Source organism: Lathamus discolor, chromosome 20 (assembly GCF_037157495.1).
Source record: "Lathamus discolor isolate bLatDis1 chromosome 20, bLatDis1.hap1, whole genome shotgun sequence".
In the NCBI taxonomy this organism is placed as follows: domain Eukaryota; kingdom Metazoa; phylum Chordata; class Aves; order Psittaciformes; family Psittacidae; genus Lathamus; species Lathamus discolor.
The window spans coordinates 5,881,118-5,900,421 of record NC_088903.1 but is presented as its reverse complement, the minus strand read 5'-3'; the positions used below and the strand labels follow the sequence as shown (position 1 = coordinate 5,900,421).

Genomic DNA, 19,304 nt, shown 5'->3' with positions numbered 1-19,304 from the left:
ACATTCCACATCTCAAACACCATCCCCAAACACTGTTCCTGTGAGCTCAAGCCTGTTTCCCGTGCTCTTCCCTACATGCAGAGGGATCAGCAAGCAAGGGGCCCCTTTCCTGCCTCTGCTGAAGACAGGAGACAGAAGCTTGAAAAAAAACGTATTTTATTGGAACTCATCTGAACATCAGATATACCTGGTGCTGGTTAGCAAGAACCGTTTGTACATTTGATATTGATGGTGCCAAAAACCCAAACAGCGACCGACGGGATGAGATGGAAATGAAACAAAGAATAAAATCATAAAATGAGATGGCGGAGAGGTTAAAATGGGAACAGAAAAGCATAAAAGGAAATCAGCCAGTCTAAAGAGTGAGTGAAGGCAAAATAGCTCCTGCCAGAACAGAACCCTTGTACAAAATAGGGGGCCTGTAAGAAAAACGTGGAGAGGGAAAGAGAGACAGAGGGAGGGAGATGGAGATGAGCAGGACAGAGCCGTGGAAGCTTACACTGCCCAAATGGCATTGAACCCAGCTCGAACCTCACTGGACAGTGACACATGCTGCAGCACGCCCTGCTCCACCCCACCTACCGACCCTGGCTCCTCATGGGCGCTGCTCTGGGACATTCCAACCTGTCTCCCATCAGCTGTTGGGAACATAAAAGAACCCCAGCAGCAGCAGAGGTCAATGGGAGGCTGATGGGCACCAGGGTCTGGCTCCTGGAGGGAGGTGAAGCCTTGGGAACGCTGCGCTCCTGCTCTTCCTACCAGTGCAGGTGGGGGGAAGGATAAACACGGACACTCTAGTCTAGTCTAAACAGGAGCATGCAAACCAGGCCTCGGGGTGGAGTGCTGACTCCTGCAGCACAACCCAGCCTTGGCGGCTGGAATGGGCCGGGGCTGGTGGAGCACAGCGGCAGCTCCACAGCATGGTCCTCAGGCACAGAAGCCATTGGGCACATCCCTGCAGAGCTGCTTTTGAGGGGATCGGAGGCCTTCAGGATTCAAAAACAAACGACCAGTCTGTACATTTTGGGTCTTTTTTGGTTCAGTACAAATGGAATCAACTTGGCTGTTACACACTGCAAGTCTCAACTTTGAGAGCAGAGGGAGAGATGAAACAAACTTGTTTTGGGCACCTACTGGTAACAAAACTTTGTCCCTGCTTAACTCTCTGCCATCCCTCAGGAAGTGGAAAGCACATGTTTAGGTAGTGTAAGCCTTTTTCCTTTTATTTAGAATACCCTCTTTGTTTAAACAATATTCCCCCCCCAGATACAAAGTTCGGCCAGTAAAGATTACATGGGAACTGGAACACGCATCTTATGGATACAGGATGCACTGGATGAGGAAGTTTAAAAACTTTCCGAGCGAAAAGTAGAACAAAGAGAAAAAGAAAAAAAAAAAAAAAAAAAAAGAAAAAAGGAAAAAAAAAATCAAGTCTCCTAACATTTCCCAAAGGTTTCACTCTCCTGTCACACACACGCTCCACATGACAGCAAATTCAGCTCTGCAAAAACAAAACAGAGCCATGTCAATGCAGAGGAGACGCAGTGAGGCTCGAGGACGCAGCTCTGCCCCCACTCACCTATGTTAGCTTCTTGGCTTTGTTGTAGAGCGAATCCACTACTTTACTCATGTTCTGAATAGTCTCGAGGGCAGCTTCGTACGTTTTGTCTACAGGGGGTTCATCGAAGATGATGAGGACTCCCTCGCCTTGGTCAAGGATGCCTGCGGGCACAACACTGCAGTTACCCTAATGCATCACAGCTTCCACACAGCAGGAACGCAAGGATCTGCCCAGCCAGCAGCCCTGGCTGGGTTTTGGCTGCACTGCATTAGCTGCAGCTTCCCCAGAGAAATGAAATCATCCCAGAGGAGCCTGACAAGACACCCAGGAGCTGCTTGTGCCTTGTGCCTGCACATTCCCCACCAGCCACTGTACCTGTGCCCGAGGGGTGGCGCAGACAAAACCCTTTGATAATTACACTATTTCCAGGTGCCAGATGGGCTCCACAGCTGCACTGCACAATTCCCAAGCTGCTCGCTAACCAATGTGCTTCCTTCAGCCACAGGTCTTGCTCAGCCAGAGCCAGAGAGGTTACTAAACTGACACTAGGGACAGTGCAAACATGAGCATTTCTGGTAAGTCTCGAGCTCAACAAATCCATAGAGTGATAGGAGCAGCCTTCATGATAACAGAGTACCAGATAAACCCACCACTCTACTCTTCCCACACTGTTAACTTGCATGTCTCCCATCTGAAGCAGAGCAGAGCTGTCTGAGGAGGACACATGGGCCTCAGAGGTGCAGTGATAAGGAGGAGTCTATCCTCAGCTGGCTTACACACAGCCCGGCTGTGAGCAGTGAGGCAGTCAGGACTGAAGGATGCAGAGACTCACCATGAAATTTCTTGTCCAAGATCATTTGTGACAGTTTCCTTTCTACCTCAGCCTGAAATTGAAGCAGAAACATTAAAAGTCTCCCAGAACTATATAAAATAAATGTGAATTTCACTATGCCACACTCAACAGCCCTGGTGGCATATAAGCACTACCTAACACCAGCTATTTTATCCCTGAACATGGTGTCAAGACAGGTCTCTCCTTGCACGTTGCTTTGATACTACAATATGCTTTAGATGACAGAGGAAATCAAGTAGCAGCTTTTAACGACGAGAGGACCAGGATGTCTTGCCCCCTGCTGCACAGAAGAGGGTGCATCTGCCATCTCATCCAGGCACTCACTAAGGGATGTGGAGCATTCTCACTTGGTTCAGCAAGTATTTAGTTAAGTGTTGGCCAAGCTTCATTTATGCCACTCAGTAGCAGGGTGACCCCCTGCACAGGCCTCACTGCAGGAGGGGGTGCTGGTTCTGGAGGTAAACTGCTGCCCAGCTTTTACTCAAGCTGTGTTAGACACCAAGGGCAAGCCTAGGAAAGACTGCACAGAGAGAGGAGGAAGACAGATGACGTAACAACCGTAAGGGCAAAGCTTGTCATACTTCCACACCTCTGGCCTTAATGCCAACATGGGACAACAGCATTTTGGGATACAACTGGCAGGGACTACAGTGGCTTTTCCTAAAACTTAATCTGGTTGGGATTATCTGTAAAGCAGTTATTGCAATAGTCAGTGTGACACAGGTGTCCCTAATGAAACTGCAGAGGGATTAGCTGGATCCTGTGTTTTAGGGGTCTAAGAAAGATTCCTCTGGGTGCACTCATCAGGATTAAATGCAGGTCAGCAGGGAAAACTGAGCTGGCCACAACAGGAGCTGTTACTACAGCAGAGGAAAGTCTGCCTCCAGTAAAAAGCAAGTGCTAACACCAGGAGTAAAACCCACATCAAGGAAGGTGAGGTTACAGCTAGTAACAAGTCCACTGCAGAGGAAGCCAGTCTGATGCCTGCTGGGGACTGTCCATGTTAAAGTTCAGTTTCCAAGAGTGGTATTTGCCGTGAATGCTGTGGAGCTGATCTGTCAGACTTAGTAGCCCACATTTATTTCCCTGTGGCAACTGCCATCTGACCTCAATTCCTTTGCCCTCTTAAGACGTGCCACCGATTTCTACTGATGTCCTTACCTTTGACAGCTTGATGAGGCTGGATATGTGTTCAATCTACAAGAGAGACCAGAGTTAAGTAAATCTTTAGCTGCATTTTTGACACACAATGCCAACTATGGGATTCTTTCATCTCCAATGGCTTTGCAGCTTAATGTTCTTTGGCTTTCACATCCAATTTTAACTGAAGATGGACTAGACACCTACACCCATTTCACTCTGAAACATGAAATAACAGATTTTCTCCCAAGATTACTGCAGCTTTACCCACACCATGTGAGAGCCCTGAAAAGCCAAACTCTGTCCACCTTCAGCATGGAGGATGGATACTAAGTGAAACAGGTGGAAAGGGCAATGACTCCAAAATGTGGGTTTCCAAAGTTCCCCTCAGCTCTCTCCTTATCATTTTTAGGCTGAACATGATGAACCCTGAGTTCTGGAACTGTTGAGCTGCTCCCAAGTAAGAAGTGTTCTGTACGGAAACAAGTCCCTCACCCACCAGCAGCAGGCGACTGAGGTGCTGGTGTGTTGCTGTGCTTGCTGGAACATTTACCTGTACTCTGGAGAAGGGTTCGATGACTCTGATCAGGTTCTGTTCCAATAAGTTATCATAGAGCTTAGCCAAGTGAGTGTTAATGATGGGGTCGTCCCTGAGCTCCACCTTATAGTCTGTCAGAGCCTGCAGAAAAAACAGTGGGATCAAATAACTGACGTAGCAACAGGTCTCCTGTCCCTAAGGTCCTCTAAGTCTGAAACAGCCTTCTCTCCCTGCCCAGCAAAGTATCAGTGGTTAATCCAATCCCATAACTTAGCTAAAAGGCCAGGAGGTCACAACAGCCTGGCAGCCTTTCAAGCATCTTTCATCTTTACACTGCTGAAGCTTAGCAAGAGAATCTCTGGTTTCCACTCAGGAGACAGGATTGTTTCCTGACATGGGAATCCTCTCCCTTATCTCTGTGGTATTCTTGCTGAAGCCAGGAAAAAAAAAAAAAAAAAAAAAAAAAAAGTAGGAAAATGCACATCCCAGTGAGCAGCACCAAAAGCTGTTCTGAAAAAAAAAAAAAAAAAAAAGAAAAGAAAAGAAAAAAGAAAAAAAAAAAAAGGGAAAACCCCCTAGTTTACAGCCAGCTATCACTTCCCATGATGCAAAAAACAACCCAGTTACCTATGGTGGGGCATGTGCTGATGCACTGTTGCTTTCTTTGAATGTCTTTATGGTTTCCTGCTGTGGAACGTAAAGGCTCCTACCACTCTCCAAACCTGGCATTTCCAGGCAGGCCCCATTCTCTGTCTCCTGACTCACCTTTTCAAAATCAGCCAGCGATCGGTTCTTGCTGGCCTGTGCCACACATTTTAGTGCTTCTGTCTGCAGAGAAAGAAAATGAGAGGTTATTTTCCTAGGTTCTCCTCTCAGTGTTATTATGCCAACTGTGCAGTATACTGGAAACGTGCTTAAGCAGCAAAATGGGAATGTTCCTCTTGCTACAAAGCCATGTCAGTGTGACTTCCACACAGGCAGAGTAAGAACAGCTGCTCATAAGGAGAACATGCAGAGCAGCTGCAGGACACAGCATGAAATCAGCTCCACAGAAACAAAGACCTTGAGCTGTGCAAGGTTTGGGAACACCAGCTGCAGTTCCTATCAGGTTGCAGGTTGGGAGCAAGTTTGATCCAGTTCTGCAGGAAAGTGAACATTCTGGCACTTGCTTAATGAACATGGCCGTTTTCAGCTCATAAGCTGTGTATCTCCTTCAGCATGTCCCACTTCCCCTGCTGAGAAGCAGAAGCATGGCAGAAGTCCTCTGGACACCCTATCATGGACAGCATCAGAAAGTGTTTCTTGTCTACCCCACAGCTGCTGAAACAAAGCAAAACTCAGCCACAACCAAACTGCCATTTTATACTGAACAGAACAGCAACACCTCTAGAAGAACAGTGTCCAAGTGGTGAGAGGCACAAGCTCACAAGACAAGCAGGACATCCCAGTGGCTGTGGTGCACCAGGCCCAGGCTTCTGCTGCCACCTCTCCCAGTGAGCTGCCCCAAGGCTGCCCACTTAGCCTCTGCTCCCTCAGCTCCGCTTCCACAGCTGCTGCAGGAACTTGCCATCAGTGCTGAATCAGGAGGCCAGGGCAGGGACCAGCTGAGATTTCCTGTACAGCACTGCCCTCATGCTCTGAAAAGATGCCTCCAACCCAGCTGCCACCCGAGGGAAGCAGGTGAAGCAGGACCAGAACTGCCCTACATGATCTAGCAGGAATAATACAGGGATATCCCCACTCCAGACTCTTTTCTAGCACATATGCTCACCAACCTCCTCTACTAAAGAGCTTCTCTGGTCCTCTGTGAAGTAGATGAGTATCAGCTCCTGCGTCAAAGTAAATAACTGGCTGGCCAAAGCCACTGAGGGCATCAGTGTGTAAGCCTGGCTCAGACCCTGGTCACGCTTGGCTTTTGGCCCTGTACTTACATAAGTATCCCTGGATTTAACAGAGAGACAGCTTCACAGACTGACAAGTTAACATGTTAGAATAAACACTTGATTTAACAGCTCCCCAGCTGCTTGGCTTCCACCTTGCAGTCATCTAGGTCTCAAGCTGCTCAGCTATGCTGCTATGAATGGGTTTTCAGGACTTCTACAACACAAGTGAAAACAATGAGTAACTTGGATTTAAATCCATCAGCTACATGGCTGCAGAGCTGGCAAGGGTAGAGACACGAGTACCTCAGGGCATTAGGCATTTAGTAGTTCATGAAGAAATCAGGGAGGAGAAAAACAGAAAACTAAGTGAGCAGGCCAGGTTGTGAGAATCACTGTATTCCCTTTGAAGGCAACTGACTTATAGTAATTACTCCTAGTAATTTAATCAGTTTCATCTCATTCAGGACACTCAGAAGCAAAGGGTATTTTGGTATGAAAAGACCAATGTTTTTGGCAAACAGCATGACATCATATTCTCAGAGATAATAGGAAGATAGAATGGATGAAGTTTCTATACCTGTCTTCCTGCATACCGCAGAGCGAGCTTCCCACTCACTAATGCTTGCACATCTTCTGGGCTAGAGAGGGGCGGGAAGAGAGCACTTATTCAACAACACAGCTTTAACCTAAGGGTGTCTCCAAAATTCCCAACTGACAGCAAATTACTACAATTCAAGTAACATTGTATCAGAAGCACTGATTAGGTCATAAAGACAATTAGAGTCATAAGCAAAGAGCCTTTTCCATTTAAATGTAAGAAGTATTCTTCACAGAACCATTTGCCACGTACATGTTCAGCATGATTTTGCACAGCAACATGTATTTGAGCGCAGTGATGGCTTTTGGGTTGTCAATTGAATCATATCCCTCAAACGCCTCATAAAAATATGAATAAGCTGTTTTCCAGTCTTTCTCTTCTGCTGCATGGATAATACCTGTAGAGAAGAACAAAAAGGCAGGCATCAGAGCTAATTCTGAATGTGAGGAAAAGACAGAACAATCTGGATGCCCAGTGCTTTATCTGGTACTTCAGTAGAGGGAATCTTTCCTACTGTGCTTCCCTCTACCTTATCGCTACCAGGAGAACATCTATGCCCTCCTTAAGGGGACAGTTGAGAGCACTCCAGGTAAGTGCCTGCAAATTAGGTCAGAAACAACATTACAGTTGTACTAACACAGTGTACTGTGAATGCTCAGGGAGATTATGGACCCTCTGTCACTGGACACTTTCAAGAACAGGCTGAAAAAAACATTTGGCAGGAACAATGTAATTACAGCTGATCCTGCCCAGAGGCAGCTGGGCAGACTTGTGGGTATTCAGGTCCCACCTAGCATCATCTTCTATGATTCATTCAGGAAAGAACAAATATCAATCAACCAATGCATCACGACGAGGCCCAGAACTTCCCCTCGTCCTGAACGGCTTTACCTGACTGCATGTCTAACGCTGCTTGAAGCTTGGGTGGACAGTAGATTGCGTTGGCTGTGGTTCGTGCAGAGGTTAAGGCTGCTCTCGCTTTTGGCAGATTGCTCAGGGCATGGTAAGTCTTACTTTCTAGCAGCTGCACTTCCACCAGCAATGCCTTGTCATCCATCTTTTTCAATTCCCGAAGAAGCTGAGAGCCTAGCAGTGGGAAAGAACAAGACTACCTTTGTAATCTGCTCTGTATCAACAACTACACAACTACACAGTTCTGAAATATCAATGACCGAGTCCTACAAAACTTAAGAGGCATGACACATTATTTCCCTTGTCAGCCTCAAGACTAACTTCAAAGCCAAGATCTACTACCACCACCTAGTGGAAGACTCACCTAGTTGCAGTGCTTCTTGGTACCTCTTGGTATCGAAGTACAAAGAGACCAGCCTCGCCTGGAGAACAGAAAAGGAACTGCTGTGAGGGAAGCCAAAGAGAGGTAGCACAGATTTATTTTGTAAAATGAAACTTCATATTCTTATCTCACAGACTTCACTAAATTCGTTGTGTTCATTAAATTATATGGTCCAGTTCTGCAAGATCTACCTGTTGCAAGATCAGCCAGTCTAAAAACAACAGGTAAAATCCTGCATCTTCAAGAAGAGTCACTAACTTTAACACTTATCAGAGAACAATAGAATGGTGTGGGTTCTAACAGACCTTAAGATCAACCCGTTCCAACTCCCTGCCATGGGCAGGGACACCTCACCCTAGACAGGTTGCTCAAGGCCCCATCCAGCCTGGCCTTATCACCCATCCATTAATTACATGTACAAAGACCTGGACAACACACTACAAGTTTTACAGGTATTAAATGTGATAAAGGGAAGACCCTATTACACAGGTCTGGGATCCATAATATAACATACCTCCAGAGCCTGACGTAGGAAAGTCCTCTTCTCTGATTTGGCCCATTCAATACACTCTAGACACAGGTCAACCTTAAAGGGAGCAGAAAGAAATGTGTAAAGCCTTCTGCTGCCCCTCTTTAAAACAGCAGTATGCTTCAATCATTTCCTACAAAGCAACAGAAATACAACAAAGCCTGAATCTCCACAATGTAGTTTCAGGAAGTAAAATCATTCCTTGCTCAAACGCTGCACTAGCCCAGGCTGGCAGCCTTCAGCATTAGTGCCTACCCAAAACGCCTCTTTCAATACAGCAGGGTAAGTGTGATTTTCTAGTTCATTACTGATGAGAACTGCAGTTCACCAGTGCAAGGTTAACAGGCTTCCCACCAACACTTGCTGGTAACCACATATGAAACACTATAGCCTCAGGCTGTATCACATTGAAACCAGTTTAAACTCACAGAAATGTTGCGCAAAATGACACAGACCAGCTAAATTGTGGTATGGATTTTCATATTCCATTTGCTAGATTAACTTCCTGCACTTTGTAGCAACATTGACAGTATGATACAACTTAGAACGTATATTGCAAGAGGAAGCAAAGTTCAGAAAGCAAACTAAGGTTGAATTTAAGCTTTAGCAGTCACAAAACCCAACAGACCACCTTCTTCAATTCCTTTTCTAACGCATCTGGCTTCCAATAACTTTTTCTGCCCACCAGGGACAACCCTCCCACACTGGAATATGAAAATAAAGATTTGGCTTCCAAAGTTTCACCAGTAAAAATTACTGCTGAAATCCTAATAGCATTTCTGAGGCAGCTGTGTTTTTGTTGGAAATAAAAACATCTGGGTACATGAGAACTGATTCTGCCTTAGGGCAAGAGATGGACGGGAAGACTTTGAGGTCCCTTCCAGCATGTGTTGCTCCATTTCACTCAGCTATAGAGAAAACTGTATTTTCAATTGCTCTACAAATAAAAGAAAATAAAGTGCACATGTTTTAGGGCTTAAATATGCCAGATCATGTGTGTCCTTTAGTAGTACTAAGCAACAGAGGTGCTGGGCTCCACTGTTTGCAGCAGAGTCAGGAGCCAGGAGCCAGTCAGCAAGTGACACTGGATGTTTCATCCACTGCTTCAAAGCAGAGTGAAGGCACCCAGTGGCTTCTCATGCTTTTAAGACTGTTGTGATTCCCTTGATGAATAAAGCAGTCATGTTGTCACTCCATTAGAAGAGGGTGTCAATTTAGTACTGGCCAGCAACATACAGTAAGTCATCCTGAGGTGCTAGGCTCAGGAATGCCTTTTCCCAAATCTCTGGATCACAGCTCTTTCTGGAACAGCTCTGTAGCTGCACCACACTGCAGGGCTTGTCAGCTGCTCAACACAGCTTATTAAATGGGGACACTTTATGAAAAGCCATTATGAAGTCTCAATTTATTGCACAGTGATAGCTGGAGCATTAGGAGCTGGAGAAAACTCTAATTTCACTGCTTTACTGGACTCTTGGGATTTGTCTTAACATACATCCCACTGAGGAAGCAAATGTCCCTCTGAACAGGCATGGAAACTACTGAGGATTGCTTCATCAAGAACCTCACAGGTTAGGTGTCACAATTACTTAAGGTTTTGGGGCTGGCTTCAGAATATGCTTGAAAGCAAATAATTTTACTAACTTGGCCGTATTTCCATCACTGTTACTCCAAGTTCTTCTCCCACCATAAAAAGCCACCTTTTGGAACTGCATCCAAATACTATAATTTTTATCAAGTTACCTTTAGAAGTGTGAAGTCATTTTCTCCCGATGTCTTCAGTGGTTCCCTTCTCACCTGCACACCCTACCCCACCTCCCTTAACCTCTTCCATTAAAGAAGAGGGGAAAATGATTCTGTCACCATTTACAGTAATGTCACACTACAAACTACTACTGATGCTGTGTACCTAACAGTAAGCAACACAAATCAAACTGCCCACGGCAAGAGTTACTCTTAACCTGCAGCAGGATAAGGCTTGCAGACAAACATGATTATGAGTGAATTAAATTACCTAATGTTTTATTAATAGAATATATCCAAATGCATTAAATGAATGTTTCCTGACATGAATAATTCTTCAGTGTGGAGCAAACTGGGTCAGATAATGGTGTTAGAGGCTTTTGAGGAACAGACTACTAATGAAATTTAAATCTCACCTCCTGTCCTGTCGCTGCCTCCATATCAAGGAACAGATCAAGCAGGGATCGGACTAAGCGGGCAGCCTTTGCTTTGCTGATGGAGTTCAAGAAGGGTCGAACATACTTCAGGAGTCCTCCCAGCTCTGCATACAGCAAAATAAAATCATGAAATGCAACCACACAGCCAAACGTTCCACTTGACATGTCTATACACAGCAGTATTTATTAAACTGTTCGATTATTACAAACAGTTTATAAGCAGTCTCTCAACACATTTACAGGAAAAGAGCAACTGAGAGGTGAGTGCTGAGCTCCTGTCTCACCCGCACAGCACACATTTCCCGTTACTTCATTTCACCCAATTATAACACCATTTGTAACTACACTTGCCTCAGGCATGCTTTAAAAACGGAGGAATCTGTTAAATGCTTTGAGATTTTTCTATAAAATGGAGTTTATAGCTTAAGTATGTTTTTACTGACTCACAGCATGTTTCACTTTGCCATACCAGCCAGCCCTACAAAGTCCAATACACCCTGCGCTCTGCTGCTGAGCAAATGACAGTTCTGAACAGTTCAGCTACCCCCATCATCCTGTTAGATCTTACTTAACTAGACTGCTGTTTCTCTTACTCCCGTTAGTAGCTTACAGTTACAAAGCTAGTCTCAAGCCCACAAAGGAAAAGTCTTTCTTATGAAGAAATACACTTAAAGCGTCATTCCTACAGAGCAGAGGAACGTAGCAGTCAACATCCTAGCAGTTTCAGGACTCCACGTCTGCAGGAGCAGAAGGGAGTTACTTCTTGGAATCGCACAGCACAAGTTAGAAGTTTTCTCCTTCTCCAGTAGGTCAAGGGAGGGGATTGACCCCCTCTGCTGCGCTCAGGGGAGACCCTCCCCTGCAGTCTTATTGGGCTTGGAAGAGAAGCAGCTCTAAAGCTGGAGTTGCCCAGAAGCTGGTTCTTGTGCTCTTCCCTGATGCAAGTAACACAAACACTTGAAAACACTGCACTTAGCACAGGTAACAGGTTGGCTTCTTATCAGGTCACAGCATCATATCCTTACAGCTTTAAGCTCTGTAACTAAGAATTTGCCAGTTCTCAGTCTGCCATCAAGGCAGAGAGACTCTTGATGAGATCTACCAACTCTCAACTACTGCAAGGTACAAACTCTTCCTACAGCACATCGCTGTACTACACCCGCTCCTCAGAATCAACCACATCATGGTTTTAGTGCCAAACACACTCTTCCATACAGGAAAGGAACTTTAGGAAAAGAAAAGCCCATACTGCAGTACTTCCCTTTCTGTTGACTTGCTCAACACTTGCCCAAGAATTCACTGGAAAACAGGTCTGATGTCAACAGCTAGAATATATCTGTACATTTTGCAAACTACACATTTAGCCATGCAAGCTCCGAGTTCCACATTTAGCCATGCAAGCTCAAAGTTCCCATAGAAATTTCTCTTTCCCACCAATGTAACTGTCAACTATTTTTAGGATTCTTTTTTTTTTTACTTGCTTGGTAAAGGGGTGTGATTGACAGCTCCGGAGAAGTGATGAGCAGCAGCTCTGCTGCTCACCCTCAGAGAAAGTGCTTTCACAGCTAACATGCCATGTACCTGAATTCCTGTTCCGAGTTTTTCCAATCCTATTGTTTAAAACAATGCTATCAAAAGCTAGAACTGTCCTAAAAAACATAACGAATTTAAAAGTTCAACCTTTATCTCTACCAAGCAGATGATAAAGAGGCCACCTGTATTACTGTTGTTAAATAAAGCCTGTAGATCAATAGAGGTTAGTCCTCTAAAAACTACACGTTCATTTCCTACTCTTGGCCAGTCAGTTTTAACTTTCAAACCCCACCAAAGTGCAGCTGATTTTCTCCCAGATCCCTTCATCTCTAAGCAGTTATCACTTGAAAACAGCCAATGAGCCATTGCACCACCTTGAATCCGTCAAAGAAATTCCACTCGCTAAAACTAAACCACACGCAGCAAGAGCTACAATGAAGGGACCTGCTTCATTTGGGCCAGAAACTGCTCAGTCTCAGTCATTTCCTTGTGAGGTTGAGCAGCATTAAATTCACTCCCATTGGATCTGAGCTCTGTGTCTGCCTGGAGCTAGCATCTTTGGGGAGGGCTGTACCAGCTGAAGATGCTGCTGCCCCTGATTGCTCTTCACTCCTATAGCCTGCTTCATCCTAGAAAGCACACAGAAAGGAAAGCTGATAGTCTTTCCCACATCTCTGAGCTGTGGTACCCTCTTTCTTCATCCCACATCCTCACGTGTCTCCAGAAAGCACAACCTGGTCATCCCACTCCGATCTACACACACGCAACTGGCTTCTCAGCGTTCTCAAATTCCTTCTCTTCAGCATATTGTTGATCTGCAGCTTAGTGCTTCCTTTAATAGACTTCAAGCACATTTCACATTTGCTCTTTCATAAACCTGGGTTTGATGAATTAACATTGACATTTTCAATTATTTAGCCTTCCCCTTAAAAAAAATAATCTATTAGCTAGCCATGAGAATACACTGAAGGTCTTTATACTTATGTAAGAGTTTGGCTTAATCTCAAAACTATTCCAAGTTCTGCAACAGTAACAACTCTTCTCTAAGGCTTCTCCACACCAGCAGCACATCCACACATTTACTTGAAGAGATACTTCTGTTGATTTCCCCCTTTTTTGCCCAAACACACTCATCTTCCCTGGTGCAGGAGTAAAGCCAAGTTTAGTTATCTCTACAGAAGCAAACATGAGAGTGCAAAGGGCACCTGTACAGCACAGACACCTATTACTGAGTTAAAGGACCTCAAGTCAATTAATATTCAATTAGAGAAATTGGCACTTGTACAGCAAGCTTCACTTGCTCCAAATTCTAACTGTAGGAAGAGATGAACTGTGTGCTTGAAGGGCCTATTTTTCTCCACTGACTATAAAAGCAGCTCACAGCAGGAAATCAAATGTGGACATCTATAGTTAGGTGAGATGAATAGCACCTCTGTTTCCAGCACTAATCTAAGTGCAAGTAATCTACTTTGTCACAGGCTCTGTTGAACCGCAAATCGCAAGATCAGTGTCCAGAATGCTCAAACACATGCAGACATGGGCACATGAATGGCCAAGTCAAAACAGGTGGTTTACAAAGACAGCAGGACACCAAGTGTGCATTTCAGAAGAAAGATAAAAGTAAGATCTTGATCAGTGGGTATCAGAGACCTCACACTGTTCTCCATGAACTACTCCAACATCAGTTCTCATCTCCCAGTTGAACTTCAGATCGATTAAACCTTCTGCTGCCCATTTTCCTCAACCAGATTCAGACTGTTAAAAGCATACAGGCTTCACTTCACATTCTTAATCATTGTTGTGCATGGTTAGAAAACATCAGGGCTATACTATGGCAAACTGCCTGCCATGGACAGACACAGTTTTTACAGAAGTGGTGTATCAGCTGCTATAGCGCTCGAGGTGAAAGGTGCTGCAGAAAAGGTCAGAGCATTCCCCAGCAAAAGAAACAAAACCAACCTGACAAGTACAAGAGAACACACACACTGCCCTGAGCCTTCCAGGAAACAGGAGACATGAACAGATTCCAATAAAAAAAAATTGTGGAATAGGGAACTCTGCTCCATTTCCATCCTTTCATACATTCACAAACAGGACTGTCGAGTCTTGCTCCCATGTACAGCTGGGCAAGGATGTAATATTTCAGCAGATAAATCACAGAATCACAGAGTTGTCTGGATTGGAAAAGACCTTAAAGCTCAACCAGTTTCAACCCCCTGCCACGGGCAGGGACCCCATCCACTGGAGCAGCTTGCTCCAAGCCCCTGTGTCCAACCCAGCCTTGAACACTGCCAGGGATGGGGCAGCCACAGCTTCTCTGGGCACCCTGTGCCAGCACCTCAGCACCCTCACAGGGAACAGCTTCTGCCTAAGAGCTCATCTCAGTCTCCCCTCGGGCAGGTTAAAGCCATTGCCCTTGGCCTGTCCCTACAGGCCCTTGTCCAAAGCCCCTCTCCAGCTTTCCTGCAGCCCCCTTAGGCACTGGAGCTGCTCTAAGGTCTCTTCTTCAGAAGCCTTCTCTTCTCCAGGCTGAACCAGCCAAACTCTCTCAGCCTGGCTCCAGAGCAGAGCTGCTCCAGCCCTCACAGCATCTCCGTGGCCTCCTCTGGACTTGCTCCAGCAGCTCCACATCCTTCTGGTGCTGTTGCCCCAGAGCTCGATCAGGACTGCAGGGGGGTCTCACATCAATTCAATCAAGAAGCAAGCTGCTGGTGAGTAAGGACGTTTTGGGACAAACCTTCCAATTTGAAACAAGGCCTTGCGAAACTTCTCATCTCAAATGTAACAAAACTTTATCCACCTGTATTAATATGGCCACACATCAAAGAATCAGGAACTACATTGCTCAATGCATCAGCAGTCTTTTGGAATACCAGGACAAGTAACATGCAATTAGTATTTTATGTTGTTTATCTAGTCCTGTCTCCAAGAGAACATTCCCCGCCAAAACCTGCTTTTATTTCCATCTCATCAAATAAGGAGACTACATCAATCTGAATGTATGTGTCTCTCACCCATTACCTCAGTTACTTATTTCACGCTCACCTTCTGCCTGCCCAGTCTTGGCCAAAAGCGAGCCCAGCTCCAGGATGCTCTGCTCCTTGACTTGCACCGCTTCTTCATCATTCTCCTGGACATCACGTTTCACTAGGAAAAGAATTGAGAAGCTACCTTTAATGCTGTTTCAGTTAGAGGATAATCATTACTCCTCAGCTCCTGGAAAGGCACCAGCAAAAGTAACTTACAACAGGCTAGAGTGAGATCTGGAAAGCAGATTATGTGGAAAGCTCAAAGGCGTAACTCCGAGTGCTTCATCTGTACTGCACAAAGGCTTTAGTCCAGCTGACAGATACAGCTGCAAGCTCCAACTAGAATATAACTTAGGGTTTGAAGTATTCTCATTAAGCTTGTCCAGCTATTCAAGTTTCATTTCAAAAGCATCACCACGCAACAGACCCTCCCTGCTGAAGGCACAAAACCCAGTGGAAGAAATGCAATGGGATTTCCAGGGCTGGGTGTGCTGGTTTGGCCATTCCTGATGTTGCTGCTTTGTGTACCAAGTTGTGATCCCATGGTGCAAACGCAGCACAAGAACAACATCAGCTGTGTGAGCAGGGTGAGTCTGTGCTTCTCACTCAGGAGCGGATCGTGTGTTACAACTGCGGCAGTAGGCAGCACTCCTTCCCACACTGAACTCCAATAATCTGATCAGCGCTGTGTACCAACGTGAGTAACTGCCTCTGAAGTACACAGAAGGCCCAAATGACACACAGCAGCACCAAACCTGTGTTGACACAACAGGATTTTCATGTAAGTCAGCCACAAAACAACACTTTCTTCCCTGCCACCTACTATCACAGAAAAATTCATCTCCACCATCCAACCTGTACACAAACAACACCCAACTCCACTGCCCTGCTTTAGAAAGGCAGCTGGGATCCTCTGAGCAGCCCCTGAGTGCAGGCTGCAGCTTTCTGCCCCTGTAACCAAACACATGAGGCGTCAACAGCAAAATAACTTTGCTCTCAAGAGGAGCACCCCAGCACTGGGGGGTTCTCGGGCCTGCTCCAGCTCACATCGCCCGGCAGCACAAGCTGATTCACTCCTGAGCCTGACCGGTTGTAGGTGTGTTGACAGGCTCAAGAACACCAACCACTAACTAACCAGCCGAACACCGAGAGGGGGGGAGCAACTTGCACAGACCATACAGTCTCTCCCATTTCAAGGTGTAGCATAGACATTAGGAAACACTCCTTTGCCTGCCGCAGCGTGACAGCAGGTCGCGGCACCCTTTCACCAAAGTCACCACGTTAGGAGAGGCAAGAATTAATCTTTCAAACATCAGTTTTGAACGCAGCCCCTCTCCCTGCCCTGTACACACTGATAAAGAGGGATGTCCACACCATGCCTACAAACCACTCGACAGCACCGACATCTTGGCAGCACTGAATGCCCAAGACAGCCCAACAAGGTGACTGATGCCAACAGCATCGGTCTTGAAACAAGCGCTGGTTAAAACTCCAGACGCATCCCAACAGAAACTCCCTAAAACTTCCCGCACGCCGCCGAGAAGGTAATTTCAATACCGGGTGGATTTTAGTTACCACAGTGAATATCGCTCCCAACAGAGCTTTCTCCTCCTCCAGCACGCTAAGGGCCCGCCGCAAACCCCAGACGCTGGAACACCGCAACCCGAGAAGCAAAGAAACAGGCACCGGCGGTCTCCGGCCCGCACCACTCCGCTGCAGCCCCGGCACACGCCGCTCCCCGGGCCTCAGGGCAGACAAGCTCACACACCGCTGCGCCGCGGACACACCACGCTGACGGGGAGCAGAAGCCGGCCCGAGCCGCGGGGCTCCGCTGACAGGCTCCGGGCTCGGCCGCCCGCTCCGCCCGGCAGCTCCCAGCCCGCGGGGCCCCCACCGGCCGCGGGCAGCGGCCCGGCCCCGTGGTGCGGCTGCAGGCCCCGCGTCGGTGGAGCGCGCTGGGCCGGGCCGGTGCCGGCGGAGCCGGGCCCAGGCCTCGCTCCCGTCCGGCTCGCACGGTGAGTCAGCAGCCGGCGGCGGCGGCGGCGGGCAGCAGGCGGCGGCGGGCGGGCGGTGGCGGCGGGCGGCGGGGCAGCAGCGGCGGCGCTCACCTATGGAGTGCAGGATGCCGATGGAGGCCTCGCGGTCGGTGGAGAGCAGGGACTGGGCGCGCTGGAACTCCAGCACCGCCGCTGCCGCCATCTTACCGCTCCCTCACTCCCTCCTCGGCGCCACACCGGAAGCAGCCGGAGAGAGGAAGTCCCTTCCGGGGGAGAGTTCCCGAGGCATGACGGGAGTCGTAGTCCCGGCGGCGGAGAGTTTGTGGGAGGGGGGAGGCCCTGGGGGGCGGAGCTATGCGATGAATGGCGTGGCCTGTGGTGGGGGCGTGACCTGTGGTGGGGGCGTGACCTGTGGTGGGGGCGTGGCCAGGGAGCCCGTGGCGGCCGGCGGCTTCGTCCGCGTGCGGTTTGTGCAGACCGCGGGCACCGGGGCCCCGCTGAGCCGGCGGGGGGAGACCCCCAGGACACCCGCACCCGGGGTCCGAGCTCCCCCACTCGGCGCCGGGGGGGCTGCCGTGAATGCGGGGTAGGTCCCGGGGGAACCCGGCAATGGAGGCGGGGACCCGCCGAGTGGAGGGGCGCGGCGGGGCAGGGTGCGCCCCCGTCCCGACCCCGGTCCTGGTGAGCAGCACTTGGTGGCAGAGGCTTTGGTGCACTTGGTTCGCACCCCGGGAGCAAGGAGCGGGGCTGCGGGAATTCCCGCGATTCGGCAGAAAGACCCCAAAATCACCCCTCTAAACCTGCCCATGGCCACCCGGTCCCTGACCCTGTCCCAGACGAGCTGGGGGGAGCATCCCCACGGATCAGCGCCCACCCACCACTGGAAAAGCAGATTTAACACCTTGAAGGTTCAGTTTGATCTCAAACAGGGAGCAGCAGCAGCTCCCCAGGATTCAGGGAGCCTCAGTCCCAACCCCGTGCCATCGCACCCACCTGGGGGTGACAGCTCGAGGACAGGCAGTGTTCGGTGTGGGGAGATGGCAACAGGCTCAGGGACTTATCCCTGCGATGAGCAAGGCTTTGCACCTCAACCATGGGGCTGGCGCTGAGATCGGACCCACCGCACAGCTCATCACACCGATGGCAGCCGGATCTCGCAGCACCAGCATGGATCCAGCCCCGTGTCCCCAGAACTGCGGCTGAAGTAACACCTCAAAAGTGGAGGGACGACGCATTTTGGTTTCTTAAACCAGACACCGGATTTAGTGAATCCCCCCCCCCCCGCCCCCCCAAACCCAAAGAGCATTAAATGGGTTTTGACCTATGGTTTGCAGAAGATAAAACCAACAATCCCCCGTTCGGCTCCGAACCCCGCGGGCGGGTTCCACAGCGGGCAGCAGAGGGTGGTGCAGGCAAAGGCACGGCCCTGCGAGGGGAGCCATTCCTCACTGCATCCCTCTATCCACCCATCCCTCCCTCCATCCACCCATCCATCCATCCATGGTCTGTGCATGACGTGCGCATGCACACGGGAAGGTTGCACGTGGGCCTGGGGTGTGAGCATGTGTACGGGGGGTGCCGCCAACATGGGGAGATGTGCATATGTGTGGGGTGCGCATGCATGGCTGGGGAACGTGCACACACGCAGTCCATGTGCATGTATGCACCGTGGCATGCTGCCGTAAGTGTGCACGGAGCATCCCTGCAATGGGGAATCCTGAGTTTTGGGGGATGCTCCATCATGGAGGACACGTGTGTCCCCTCCTTGCACACGTGTGCACAGACCCGCATGTTCCTGCTCGAGGACAAGCTCCCTTGTGACACGCACCCTCCCCCTCCACAGCGCCCCTCGCACACCCCTTGTGCACGCACAGCCCCGTCCCCTTGCACACCCCCTTACACACGTTCCCCCACACACAACGACGCACTCCCCTTTGCACCTCCCCCCTCGCTCCCCTCCCCCCGCCGGGCCCCTCCCGCCCCTGATCGGCTCCAGCTGCAAAAACATTCCCGCATCCAGCGGCGACACCGCCTCCGGAGCCGCCCCCGACCGGGCACATCCCATCCCCATCCCATCCTCTGGGTGAGCTGTTGGATGGAGGTGGGGAGCAGTGTCCATCTGTTCCATGTTCTCCGGGATGGAGATGGGGTCCCGTGCCTACCCCATCC

The 19,304-nt window shown here is 48.7% G+C and overlaps 1 protein-coding gene across 1 annotated transcript; it reads right to left on the bottom strand.

Moving 5' to 3' along the window:
• Positions 1-139: 139 nt before the first annotated feature.
• Positions 140-17,397, bottom strand: PSMD11 (proteasome 26S subunit, non-ATPase 11). The gene is made up of 14 exons (XM_065699274.1): positions 17,247-17,397; positions 15,155-15,256; positions 10,556-10,680; positions 8,382-8,453; positions 7,850-7,907; positions 7,465-7,659; positions 6,826-6,970; positions 6,553-6,613; positions 4,858-4,920; positions 4,108-4,233; positions 3,576-3,611; positions 2,394-2,445; positions 1,580-1,722; positions 140-1,501 (listed from the first exon to the last, which is right to left on the bottom strand). Exons 1-13 carry the CDS (start codon positions 17,335-17,337, stop codon positions 1,580-1,582), a joined length of 1,269 nt encoding a protein of 422 aa, XP_065555346.1. The 5' UTR covers positions 17,338-17,397; the 3' UTR covers positions 140-1,501.
• Between the last annotated feature and the right edge of the window lie 1,907 nt (positions 17,398-19,304).

Bases quoted from the DNA above. Each gene is read 5' to 3' on its own strand.
- PSMD11 (XM_065699274.1), bottom strand. From the start codon at position 17,337: ATGGCGGCAGCGGCGGTGCTGGAGTTCCAGCGCGCCCAGTCCCTGCTC. The intron at 7,908-8,381 runs GTATGTTATATT...TCTGTTCTCCAG, and splicing joins TCCTACGTCAGGCTCTGGAG to GCGAGGCTGGTCTCTTTGTA. The intron at 2,446-3,575 runs GTAAGGACATCA...CTTCAATTTCAG, and splicing joins GCCTCATCAAGCTGTCAAAG to GCTGAGGTAGAAAGGAAACT.